The sequence below is a fragment of the Solea solea genome, chromosome 8 (assembly GCF_958295425.1).
Source record: "Solea solea chromosome 8, fSolSol10.1, whole genome shotgun sequence".
Classification (NCBI taxonomy): Eukaryota; Metazoa; Chordata; class Actinopteri; order Pleuronectiformes; family Soleidae; genus Solea; species Solea solea.
The window spans coordinates 5,673,118-5,685,802 of NC_081141.1; the positions used below are offsets into that span (position 1 = coordinate 5,673,118).

At 45.2% G+C, this 12,685-nt stretch overlaps 1 protein-coding gene across 1 annotated transcript in view; it reads left to right on the forward strand.

Annotated features, from left to right (window-relative positions):
* Window positions 1-223: 223 nt before the first annotated feature.
* Window positions 224-12,685, forward strand: part of sema4c (sema domain, immunoglobulin domain (Ig), transmembrane domain (TM) and short cytoplasmic domain, (semaphorin) 4C) — a 40,268-nt gene continuing 27,806 nt past the window's right edge. Inside the window, exons 1-2 of the mRNA XM_058636070.1 lie at window positions 224-411; window positions 11,962-12,116. Of these exons, the coding sequence (XP_058492053.1) occupies window positions 300-411; window positions 11,962-12,116 (267 nt within the window). The 5' untranslated portion in view covers window positions 224-299. The remainder of the gene's footprint in view (window positions 412-11,961; window positions 12,117-12,685) is intronic.

Consider the following 12,685-nt stretch of genomic DNA (forward strand, 5'->3'; position numbering starts at 1 on the left):
ACCGCTCGATTGCGACGGCCATAGTCAATTTAAAAGTACATGTTTTCAACGTACGGGGATTTATCTGTCAGTGCAGCTGTTTTGAGTGGCTCTACTGTTCTACTGTCGGGACAGAATTGTGTCTGATTAACAAAGAAAGTCGATAAAGGAAATGAAATGCTTCCTCCAGCTGACGTGTTGCTTTTTCCTCCCTGTCCGTCTCGTAGGCTGCCTGGAGCGCTGCTGCCGCTCCCTTGAGTCTTCTCTGATCAGCTGATCGATCCATCACTCCACATCTGTGCTGACGATCCGGGGTCGACATGGGATCCATGGGCGGGACCAAGGTCTTGCTCTTGCTGATGCTGGTCGGATGGAAGACGGCGACGTCTCTCAACTGGAACCCAGTGCCGCGCAAGACTGTTCGATACCAGGGTGAGTGAGTGCTTTTATCGAGTCTGACCTTAAGAGGTACAAAAAACACATTTCCCATAAGCTGTAAACTAACTGTTGGTTACGTAAAGTGTGATGTTTTTGACGTTGCTGTGATGAGCAGGTTTAATCTCAGGCAGTCGAGTCCTCCATCTCGTCCGTGGTCAGACATCTGATACAAAACCAATCATTTTAAAACAACAAAAAGTATTCCATTACAACTGTCAGAGGAGGATTTCAGAGTTTAATTGAGGCCCTTGTTGACCCCCAGTAAAACAATTCATCCGTCTAATTCCAGCACTCCACTGCATTTGCACTCTTTATCTTGGCCGTCCTCTGCGGCCCGGCTCAGCTTTCTTCGCTGTACAATGCCAATTGTTGCAAGCTGCGAGAGACTCTCCTTTAATTCATCAAAGCGGAAGTGTTATATTTTCTCCCCGGAGGATTATAGAAATACCATAATGAGAGGGAAACATGTGGAGAAAGAGCCCTGTTTCCTCACCTCGCCGTGCCACCTATCCCACCTTTCATCCCATATTTATCATCCTCTTCTTTCTTTTCACCTTTCATCCGTCCCCTCCCCCTTTTTTGTGTGTGTGCCGTGACTCATCGTGTGAACCCGAAAATGCTCTTATGGCGTTTTTTAACAAAAGAGCTCCGGTTTCAGCGGCGCTCGGGGAGAATGGCGTGTGGTGTGGGGATATTTCAAAGGCTGCTTTCCCGCACCGCTATCACCCCTCCCCCTCCCCCCGCTCCTTCTCTTTTCCTCTTTTTTTCTTCCCTCCGTGCGATTCTGCTGTGCTGGTATGTCAGGACAGAGAGCAGGGGAACAAACGATTGACAGGTTGTCAATAGTTTTCTGTGATAATGCAAAGCCAGTGTTGGCAGAGAGCAGCCCAGACCTCTGCTGCACTCTGTTGCAGCGAGAAAAGCACCAGAGAGGGCAAACGGGGACAGTCGCACACACATGGTCTTATATGGGAAGAAGAAGAAAAAAACAAAGTGTGCGACCGAAATGGCTCTCGTTCTCTGTATTTTTCAAATGTTGCCTGCAGTGACAAGTCGGCGTCCTCTCACGTTCCCTTTTTTTCTCCCCAAGACATCCCAGAAATAAACCTAAAAATAAAAGCGTGGTCATCAAACGCAGGAGAAAAGAGATGACCTCACTCGCATCGCATTGATTCGAGTGTGACACTCGAGTGCAGAAAGATTCTCGGCTTAAATTGATTTACATTTGGAGTGAAGTGGGATTTTCTTACCTGTTGACAGCATTCTCCACTCGGTGAGAGAGAAATGAGATTTTCACTGGGTAAACTGACTTATATGGATGGATTCTTGCTACGGTGCTGAGGAGGAGATAGGAGAGAGAGACGAAATGGAAAAACAAAGCTGCAGAAACGGGGGGAGGGAGGGGTGGATTGGATGGAGAGGGGGGATAAAAAGAGTGAGAGGGGGGAGATATAGTGGAAAAAAAGAAGAGACATAGAAAGACGAGGAGTGAGAGTGCACTCACTAACTGCCTTAAAAGGTCAGAAAGTAACTTCAGACAAATGACAGAGAGAAAAGAAAGCAATCACACAGAACACGTGTGTGTGTGTGTGTGTGTGTGTGTGAGACGCTTTGTATGCAGACCAGAAGACGAGCATTAAAGTCAAGACGAGTAAGAAAATGTGCGAGCTCAGAGGGCCTGTGTTTATACCTGTGTGTGTGTGTGTGTGTGTAAGAGAGAGACAGACAGAGTGTGCGTGTGTGTGTGCGTGTAGCTGTGAGTCTGTCTATCTAATCCCCTTTTGTTTATATGTGTGTGTGAGTGTGTGTACTGCTTAGGCTGGCAGTCTGGGGGATTTGGAGCTGGAGGTGTGTGTGTGTGTGTGAGAGAGAGAGAGAGAGAGAGAGATGGGTGGGTTATGGTGGGGCAGAGATGACTAAAAAGATAATATCTACTACTCCCCTCCACCCATCCCTCCAACAACAGCCCTGCCTCTGCCGCCCAACAATTACATGAGGCTTACAGGAGGTTGCAAAAGAAAACAAACTCGCCCTCCCGCCTCTCTCTTTTCTCTCCCGTTCACTCTCTCTCTCTGTCTGTCAGTCAGTACATTCATACTAAACTGCTCTATCAACTCACTATTGGACGTAAACATTAAACCCAATCTGAGAATTGCAGTTTTCAGTCGGACGTCACCTGCAAACAGGCTCTTATTAATGGTCTAATTAAGCGCATGTTTACCGCCTCACCCCCTGGTGGCTCTTAAATTCTCGCTCCCTGGTTGTTCTTCATCGGGTAAAATCTGTGCACGGACACGTAACGGACTCTTCTTCTCTTACCCCATGTCAGATTTGTAGCCTGTTGTTATTCTTCGTCCCATTCTCCAAAAACCCCATCTCATCTGGCTCCTAATGAGACATTTTATGTACACACATTATGTATGGCCCTCGCAGAGCCACTAATGAGTGTTGTAAACGCACGTACGGCTCATTTTTCTCTCGTAGTCTCCCATTGTTGTCGCCGACGTGGAGCCATGTATCTTTTATGTGGGTCATATTTTATATAAGTTTGTCTCAAAACACTTTTTTCTTGATGTGGAAAGGATGAGGCTGATGTTAGTCAGTGTGGCTCACCTGCCTCAGCCCCGCGGTTCCTTACTGGGGACATCATTCTGTGACTGCTGCTCATAAAACCGTCTTTTTCTCTCTCCGTCTCCGTCCCTCTGGCCCTCGGGCCTGGCGTCGCCACGTGTCTCCTCTTCCTGTATCTGCCTTTTCAAATTAAAAGCCCTCTGCAGAGTGGTGTGATTGCGACTCCATGACATTGCGGCGGCACCTGTAAAAACGTATGTTATAAAAAACACTGCAGTGTGATAATTGGAAACAACCGAGCTCCATTACACCGAGGAACAGCCCTCCGCGCGTCAGACTTGTTCTCGGGAAAAGTCATTGTTTTGCGAGTGTGAAATAATGGATTAGTGTTGACATCCACACTAATGTGTTTGAGGCAGGCGTTCACTCCACTCCAGGATTTTGGAGATGTGGTGAAACACTGCCGTTTAGCCTGGATGAGAGGAAACGGACACTTTCGGTAACGCAAATACCTGTGTTTGCTTTTTGAATTCCATGGTTTACGTAGACGCGTCACTTCTGCTTCCATAGTAAACAAACGCTGCACGTGTCTGCTCATCCCCTCCCTGCCCACTATCTGTCTCCTCTTCCACGTCTGTGGAAATACGTGACGTTTGTGTGGAATCGGAGAACAGTCGCGCAGATGAAATCCTGCGTTTTCTGACGCGACCACCGCCTTCCTGCCCAGGTTTTCGTCTCTTTTATACACATACTTAGCCTCCGCGCTGTGACAGAGGCCAGTGAGCCAGCGCTGTGACAAGACACAGCAGCTGTGGTTAAACAAAGACGGAGCGAAAGGAAGAGGAAGGCAAGAAAGGAGGTGAAGAGCGTTGCAGAAACGGAGCACTCAGAAACCTGATACTCTGTTTGAAAATGGAGCCAGCTTTTATGCAGCAAATGAGCCCTGAATCTCTTCTTTTCTTTAAAGCCAAAGCAAATGGATGCCTCTAGATTTAGAAGAAAGATAGAATGAGAAATGGTGGGAGAGCAGGAAACTGGAAAAGGGTTGGGCCTCTGACCTCCAGAAACCTCTTTCTCTCTCTCTCTCTTTTTTTTTATGTTTCTTTGCCGTATCTCCCCAAACCCTCCAATTACTGTAATGAGTGGTTAAGAGTGAGGCAGAGCAGGAGGCAGGAGAGAGAGAGAGAGAGAGGCTGTGCATGACTGGGAGGATAGATAGATGGAGGGAGGAGATTCATCACCCCTTTTTTTATCTGCATCGAGTGTCAATCGTCCTCTGACCCCGCGATGATTGGTCAGTGAAGATTAACAGCTGGGACGAGATGTCAAGACCCGGAGAGCTCAGCGTTGTCACGCTGACTTTGTGAGAGCTGGTGTGTGCGTGCGTGTGCAAGTGGATTAAAAAGAAAACACCACTCGAAGGACGTACTCACATAAAGCACCTTCATGCAGCGGCGACGCTGTGGTCGAATGCCATGTTTACAGCTATCGATGCTGGATTTATAAATTAAAAAAAAGGGGGGTCATGTGAGATTAACGAGACGTTTTACTTGATGAGGTGAAATTGTACGCGGGAAAATAAAGCGGCATTTGAAATGAAATAAATCCACTCGGGAGAACACAGTCACCTGGGTTTTGAACATCCAGCCACATGTGACCTATTTTTGCAGGGAAAATATGAAATCCATAAAACCTTCAATCCAGGCTCTGTAATTAGTTTTTAATGTTATTTGTTGACTTCAGTACATTTAAGTTCTCTAGCAGATGCTCGTAACTTGTAACTCTGGACGTGGAGAGGTTCTCCAGACTTTCAGACCCTCGTGTGAATGGAACATCTTGATTACATGTAGCATCAATTATACAGGATGGGGAAAGTAATCAATAACAATTGGGATACTCCACGTTATACTTCTGCTGTATAGTAATAATACGTTTTATTACTATTATTCTGGCAAAAGAAAGTAGTGTTTTGTGGCCTTTGATGCCTCTTCACTTGAACAGGAATTACCCATCACTGCGACTCCCCCAAAATCCCCGTAATGTCCGCTGTGCGACTGCAGCAGTGTCGTCCTTCACCTCTGAGCTCCACAGGCTCCTGTCTCACTCTCTCGCTCTCCCTACATGTGTGTCATCGCCACCACAACACAGCCGACGCAGAGAAAAGGCCCGACTCTCCCCCAGCTGGGCCGCATCACTCGACCCAGTCACACACGCCGAAACCATGACTCGGAACGGAAAAGCTTCACTTGTGGCATCAACCAGCTCTTGATTCGTTCTACTTGATGTGGATTGCAGTGATGACCCCACCCCCCACATCCCCTCCCCTCCTGCTTTCATCTTCCCCCGTCAACCCCGTGGAAAAACCACCACCCCCCCCGTGGGTTCCCCTCGCTCACTGGTTGTGTTAATCTACTTTTACCACTTCCTCTCCTCCCACTCTCCCATCCCTTCATCTCTCGCCCTCTTCCAATCCCGCCGCTCTATCGCCAGGACTGACTTATCAGTAGCAACAATAGTGAAGCTCTGCGGGAAATACAGAAAACAAAGGAATGCACATCCGAGCCATTATTAAGCTCAAACATTTAATTAATTACACTTTTAATTTACACAAATAACGTCTTCATTGTTCATTTCTAACCTATATTAGCCTAAAATTCTACACGCCGTAGGCAAAAGCTATTGCACATCCAGCAAGTAAAAGTGATGTATATCTCTCCCTTTTACGGTCTCGCTCCGTCTCCGCGCTCTCATTCTGTCTTACACCTGACTCTGCTTTGAACTTGTCATCTGCTTAGCAGACAAAGCTCGTGCATCCACAGGGGAGCGCCGTGTGTCTTTGTGCGCTCAGTGTTGTGTTGGTTTTTTTTTTCCGTGCTTCCCTCAAAGAGGGTACCTGTTCAGATGAAGGTGAGACGGAGCTCCTCGTGCACACTCGGGCCAACCTGCATGTCTGCGTGCGTGCTGCGCGGCGTCTCTCCCTCCTCCGCCTGTCTGTCCGTCCGTCTCTGCCTCTCATTCGCCGTTTGTCGTCGCTTCAAAGCTCCCACTAAAATAGGCCCTTAATCATAGTTTGGAGTGTGAGTGGCTCAGCGGTTAGACGCTAAAAGCAGAGGCTGGGTGTATTTATAGCGGGGCATGGAAGGGGAGGCTGGAGCTCCACTTGAAGGCTGATGGAGGCAGATCACAGAGGCGAGGCCCGGCTCGAGACCTTTTCACTCGGCCATGAAGCAACAGTCGCTAACCCCCCCCGTCTGTTCCTCTAACTCTACCTTCTCCTCCGTGCTCCAGCGGAGGTTTCTTTGGTATGGATGATACAGTGTGAGGCTACATCCACAATGCTACCTTTTCATTTGAAATGCAGTATGCTGTATATAAAAGTGGAAAAAGACTGCAGCAGTGTTAGCCACGACACCGTCATGTGCCATCCTGTGGATGTAGTTTTCAAATTCAAAACAAACTCCCTTTTTGAAGCTCTAAGATTGGACAATATCAGCTGTCAATCACCCTGGAGTCCTCCCATATGTCCACTCACATGCTTTATCATCCATTTTCCTCTAAATTGGAACACCATGTACATCATGTTATAGAGATGAATAGCATTAGAAGCTCATTTTCCCATGTATCGTCGTCGATGGCCTAAAAAAGCACGATTCTGTCCTCTGTCGTTGTTTGCAGGATTCATAGCAGGGATTTCTTTAATCTTTTCTTTCTTTAATTAGACGGAGGTAAAACTTAAATTCTTGTCCAGACTAAAATACAGGCCTTGAGATTGGGTCTAAAATGGAGCCAACAGTGGGGTTTTTAATACTCTTCCATTTTAGGAGCTGTAAAACATGGGGGTAATGTGGATGACAGGCATATCTGGGGCAGAATGAATGCATTTTGAAGTTACCTAACAAAGTGTGCATACAGGCACAGACGTCTGTTATAGAGGATTCCTCTGACACCCCAACCACCCCAACCACCCCCCGACGACTAATCCATCAATGTGAAGAAGAAGAAAAACATTTGTCACTGCTGCTGTTCTCTAAGAAGCTGTAGCATTCCGTTTTATTGCAGCAGATACAGAAACAAAAACCCCGATTTTTCTCCTGCATTGCATCATCCTCCCGATAATGTTCTGTCTAAAGTTGCATTACCGCCGCGGGCACCGTGGCGGCGTAGAGGAGTTCTGTCTTGTTGTGCTTTTAACAAAGCATCAAGCACTGTACTTGACATTTAAGTCACTAGTTACTCTGACGATCAATACTTGAGGCGTTGCAGTGGAATTAACAGCCGTAAATAAGTTAACATTTGCTGATTCTCTCCATCCACTGTGTCAGCACTGGAGAAATGATCTGACTGTACACATGGGGGGGGGGGATATACGCTGACTTGTTTGTGTTTCTGGAGACTAATCACAATGGTCTTCGGCGGCGTTTAGGCCCCACAGGCTGCGGCAGTGTCAGAGGGGAACTTGTTGTGGTGGAACATTTTTGTTATTCATTCATCCTCCACATGAGGGGTCACAGGGGGAGCTGGAGCCCCTCCCAGCTGACACAGGGCAGAAGGCACCGGACACAGGGTCTCCTTTTATTCATTTCATCATTTTATAGAACCACAAAGTCCCTTAAGACAGAAATGTCTTAAAACCGGGCTACAGAACCTAAATTTTTAATGTTTTTATTTGTGTACTATCCTATAATTTGTTTTTAGATAAGACATATATACATATATACGTTTGATTTAAAGAATTATGTTCACGTGCACGTTCTACTAAACGTTCCCGTCAGTCACGTAGTTCTGCTGAGAATCAAAAGTGACGAGGTGATGTTTACTCACATTTCCTCTCAACACCTCTTCATATAAATCCAGATATTCATTCACAAATACAGATCTAAACGCCTGTCACACTCTCTTTGTCTCCTTTTATTGCCCTCTTTTATCACGGCCTCTCACACACACACACACACACACACACACAGAGCCTGTGAGTGGTCATGCTGTGTAATCAGTGATTATCTATGTTTCCAGTGGTACCGCTGACCTCAGAGTTGTGCTCTCCCTCTCTCCCCCACCTTGCTATTTTTACCCGTTTCTTTGTATTTGTGTCATCAACTGCTGGCATCACTGCTCTTTAATTTCAAATCTCTCTCCTCTCCTGATCCTGAACTGTAGTCGTCAAGCACGAAAAGGCCTCGTGCGTTGTTTCATACCACCTTTACACACACACACACACCTAAAACGTCACTAAAGATTTAAAGCCTTGACTCACTACGATGCTGTGTGCTGGCTAACAATAGGCGCATTCAGAGCAGGACGATACAATATGCCTCCTTTATACTTCATGCATTTTAATGCGTCCATGCTCTTCTTCTCCCAAGAGAATGAAAGGCCCCTTATTTGCCAGTTTATCTTTCCCTAAATTCGATTCCGCTCGGCTGAAAAAGCGCCTTTCAGAATTTCCGCTGCCCGCAAATATACACACTCGCTCACCGGCGCACAAACACTGGTGAACCACATGTGTGTGGACGCTCTCCACCGCTCGAGCAGGTTACGGGCCTGCTCTCACCCACACGCGACGTGTAGCCTCAGGGCTGCCACAGTGTGGCGGCAGATGGTAAGTGCATCCGCCCGTGTCGCTCCTTAATGATCGAGCCGCTGATGACTTCAAACAAGACACTGGGAGCTAAACTTTGCCTCTGTTGATGGAGAGATGTAGAATCTGTGTGTGTGTGTGTGTGTGTCAGTAAAAGTTTTTTCCTGGCTGTGTGGAACATGGCAGATGTGCTCCGTTCTCCCCCGAGGATGCTCCCTCTTTCTCCCTCTCTCTCCCCCTCTCTCTCTTCGCTCGCTCTCATCATCCCCACCAATGTTTACACACAGCTGCTCTTCAGATAATCAGCTGACTTCAGTACTTGTGTCTCTTCCTGCCTTTGGTTAGTAATTCCCTGCTGTCCCCTGTCTCCCCGCCTCTGCCGTCTTCCACCTCTAACAAACAACAACAAAATCAGGGTTTTTTTTAATTCTAACTTGTCCCGGGCTGCTGTCACATGGACCGCTAAACACACACACGAAAAAAAATCAGACAGATGGAGGTTAGATTTGTGATTCAGTCAAGAGTTTTTATTGCCTCAGGTTTGTTAAAAATGGTTGTTTCAGTGGTTTATGAAACTTATATATCTGTATACAATATCAATGTTGGACCAGTCTTGAGTCAACAAATCATTGTGCATTCAGTCATCTTGTTATTTTTTATTAATTCTGCCGGAAAATGAAACTCCAAAAACAATTATATAATTATATATAGCAATAATAATAATATAAGAGGTGTTGCACGCTCACATGTTCTGATTCGATTGAGTTTGGCGCCCCCTTTGGTGTGAAACAGCTACTGCAGGGGTTGTGACTGCAGGTTGCTGGAAATATTAGAAGAGATCCCTTTGCATTTAAGGCAACAGAGAGAAAGTGGCTTTAAATTGAATGACTTTGCAGTTCAGTGGTGCTTTAATGACGACACAGTTTTACCATCAGACTTTCAGGAACAGGCCTTACTTTCTTGGAACGCCCGACCTTTTGTTTCTCACTCACAGACACACACACGTGCTGCTCCCTCACTCTGAACAGGCTTCTCCATGTGTACGAGTCTATTTAGGCCACAGCGTCACGTGAGCGTTTAGCCCGCTCCATAAATCAAAGCCGTTTTTTTTTCAGCTGCTATTTTCAGTCGAGGAAAGAACGGGGGGGGGAAAACATTTGTGCTGTGGAAGAACAAGAGATAAATAAATAAAGAAAGAAAGAAATAAACCTCCTTATTTTGTTTATAAAATCACATTTCCTGCAGTGCGCGGCTGTCATCGGCTCGCACTCGCACACTATCGGCCCAGATAGAGTCAGAGAAGCGGGGGAAACAAGGTGACATTACAAACAACAAGAGTATGGATAATGAAAACTAAATACCGTCCTTTCTCTTCCCCTCCTGTCTTTGTCTCGCTTTCTTCTCCGTCTGTACGCTAGTCAGGGGATTTGTGGAGTATGTGTTTGGGTGTTGGTGAGAGAGCAGCAAACAGCAGGGGTGTCTTTTTAAAACTGGGATGATGAAAATAAAAAAAAAGAAAAAAAAGAAGTCAGCAGCTCTAGTTTTGCCACAGACGCCGCAGATGAGTCCATGGAGGGAACGTGCTCATAATCTTTTTGTGAGTCTTCACGTCGGCGCTGCGAGCATAAAACATGACGAATATTTACAGTTCATAAACATCTTAGACAATCCTGAGATAAATCCCATCCATTCAGCTCATATCCAGGTTTACAGGGCGGCTAATATTCTGTTAATTCCCTGAGTGAGATCCTAATCATGGAGTCCTAGACTTCTTTTAGGTCTTATATTATTAATATGCCATCTGCATCTGGATGTGCACTCCAGATAATGAAGATTCTTACACACCATTATTATTGTTTTCCTCACTCTGCATTCGGCACACGTTGTCTCTTCGATCACGTCCTCTTTTTTTTACAATAATGCTACCAGATCCAACTCTAAATCCCTGTGTTGTTGTGCATAGGTGTTCTTTATAGACTGGATTAAGCCTTCGAAGGGAGAGGGAGCAGCTTCTTCAAGTCACGGAGCTGAGTGCATGTCTTTTTAACCGTCTTAACTCTGAGAAACTGTGTGAGGCAAAACAAACATTGGCCAATTCCTCAAGTTCGAAAATTTGCCTTAGTGGAATTTTTATGTGCGATTATAAACATTTTAACGCCTGCCTTCAAATCAAAATGACTTTTAGTTTTTAAACTTTTATTTGGTTCACAGAGCGAAACAACATTGTGATCGTACAGATTTGCTTCTCTCTTGTCATTCCGCATTATCTGCAATCATTTATTTCCACCCCTAAAAGCTGTAGCTGCTGCCCATCGATGCTGTTAGACTGCGATGAGAGCGTCATTGCCTCTTGTTTATTTGTGCATTTTCTAAATAGACGACGTCCTTATCGCACTTCAGACATGCAGATGTGGAACTTATCAGACTTGCCCCTGCGATTTTGATTCGGCTCCAGGTTTTTAAAGTAAATACAGAGCTTAGGAAGCTTTCAGCGCCGCGTTCCGTCCCGCTGTAATAACTCACTGCAGATCTCAGAGTCAGATACTGTGGGTAGCTCGTAGTTGTGACGGTTGACTTTCATGAACTCCTGCTTCTCAGTGTGTGTTATTTGTTTAATTGCTGTACATGTATGCGGCAGAAATGGAAATAGGGTCATAGGGAACCTCGGAGAAAAAAATGGGAAAACAGAGGAGGTTAATAGCTGTTTCACACTTGAAATATTGTGCATAGATCTTTTTAAAATGTAAATTTGCTTTAAGGACCCCTGTCGCATGTAAATCATGCTTTAATCATGCTTTAATAAAGAGCAACATTTTTCTCCTCAGCTTATCAGCGATTACAAAATAGCTGTGATGCTGCAACATTACCTGTGTTGTGCGTGTGTGTGAACTTCCCAGTCTAAAGTGTTAAAATGTCTAAATATACACGCAAAATCCCAATGCGTCGCATCCATGGAACTGACATGAAAGTCTAGTTACAAAATAAATAGTGTGGATCTGTGTTATTTAGGTTTTAAAAAAGCTATAAGTGGAGCCTTTTAACTTGACTAAGTATCCATGACTCAGACTCGCATGATGTGGACTTAAAGTTGAACATGAGGGACTGGAGACTCAGGGTTGAGTGTCTCAGCAACAACGCCGGCTGATGATGGAGAGCAGATGGTTCAAATCTCCAGATCCTTCTGTGACTCAAAACACTCGATTAAATCAGGAGAAGAAACGGTGCAGAGATGAAGATGAGTGACATTAAGCTACAGATAGGAGTATGAACAATAAGCAGAGACGTCAACAGAGTTCTTATCCTGTCAGCAGATCAGCAGAGGGGAAAGATCCAATGTTTTTACCAGTAGCATCATCATGTCTTAATGTATCTGTGTGTCTTTCCTATATTTGCAGATGTGCTGGACAGCATGGCGAGGTTCAGCGTGCAGGGAGTGTTTAACTACAGCATGTTGACTCTGTCCGACCACGAGAGGGTCCTGTACGTCGGAGCGCGGGAGGCACTGTTCGCGCTGGACCCCAACGATATTAGCCGACAGCTACGGCCACAGGTAACACACGAGTGAGCAATTAAAAACCATAAAGTTCAGTATGCACAAGAGAGGAAAACAATTATTACCACTACAGTGCGTGACTGCGGTTGCAAAACACCCACACGTTCCGAATGGCTTTTGTTGAAATGCAAGAAATGATCACATACCTGAGTTAATATCACGGAGCCTCATGTTATCCCCGTGACAGCTCGGCAACAAAGAGCACTTCATTTCAACACGCCATATTTTATTCTTAAGTGTGATAGAATTATTATACTAAAAATGTTAAGACTGGATAAGCAGGAAGGGGATGGAAACGAAAGGCATAATCTGTGCTACCTCATGGCTGCTGATTAACTTACACACTATTTTATTCTTTCTTTTCTCTTTTTTTGGCTCAGTACAGAAAAAAAAAGCTTGCAGATGATTTGGAAATTGTCATAGTACCATAATAAATTCAACTGCGTCATATTAGTTGTATATTAGTCTGACTTGTTTCCTAATTAAATCCAAAGATTACCTTCTTAAACGTGTCGTCTTTGAAGGGTCAAACTATAATACATGTATAATTAAAATACATGTATTAA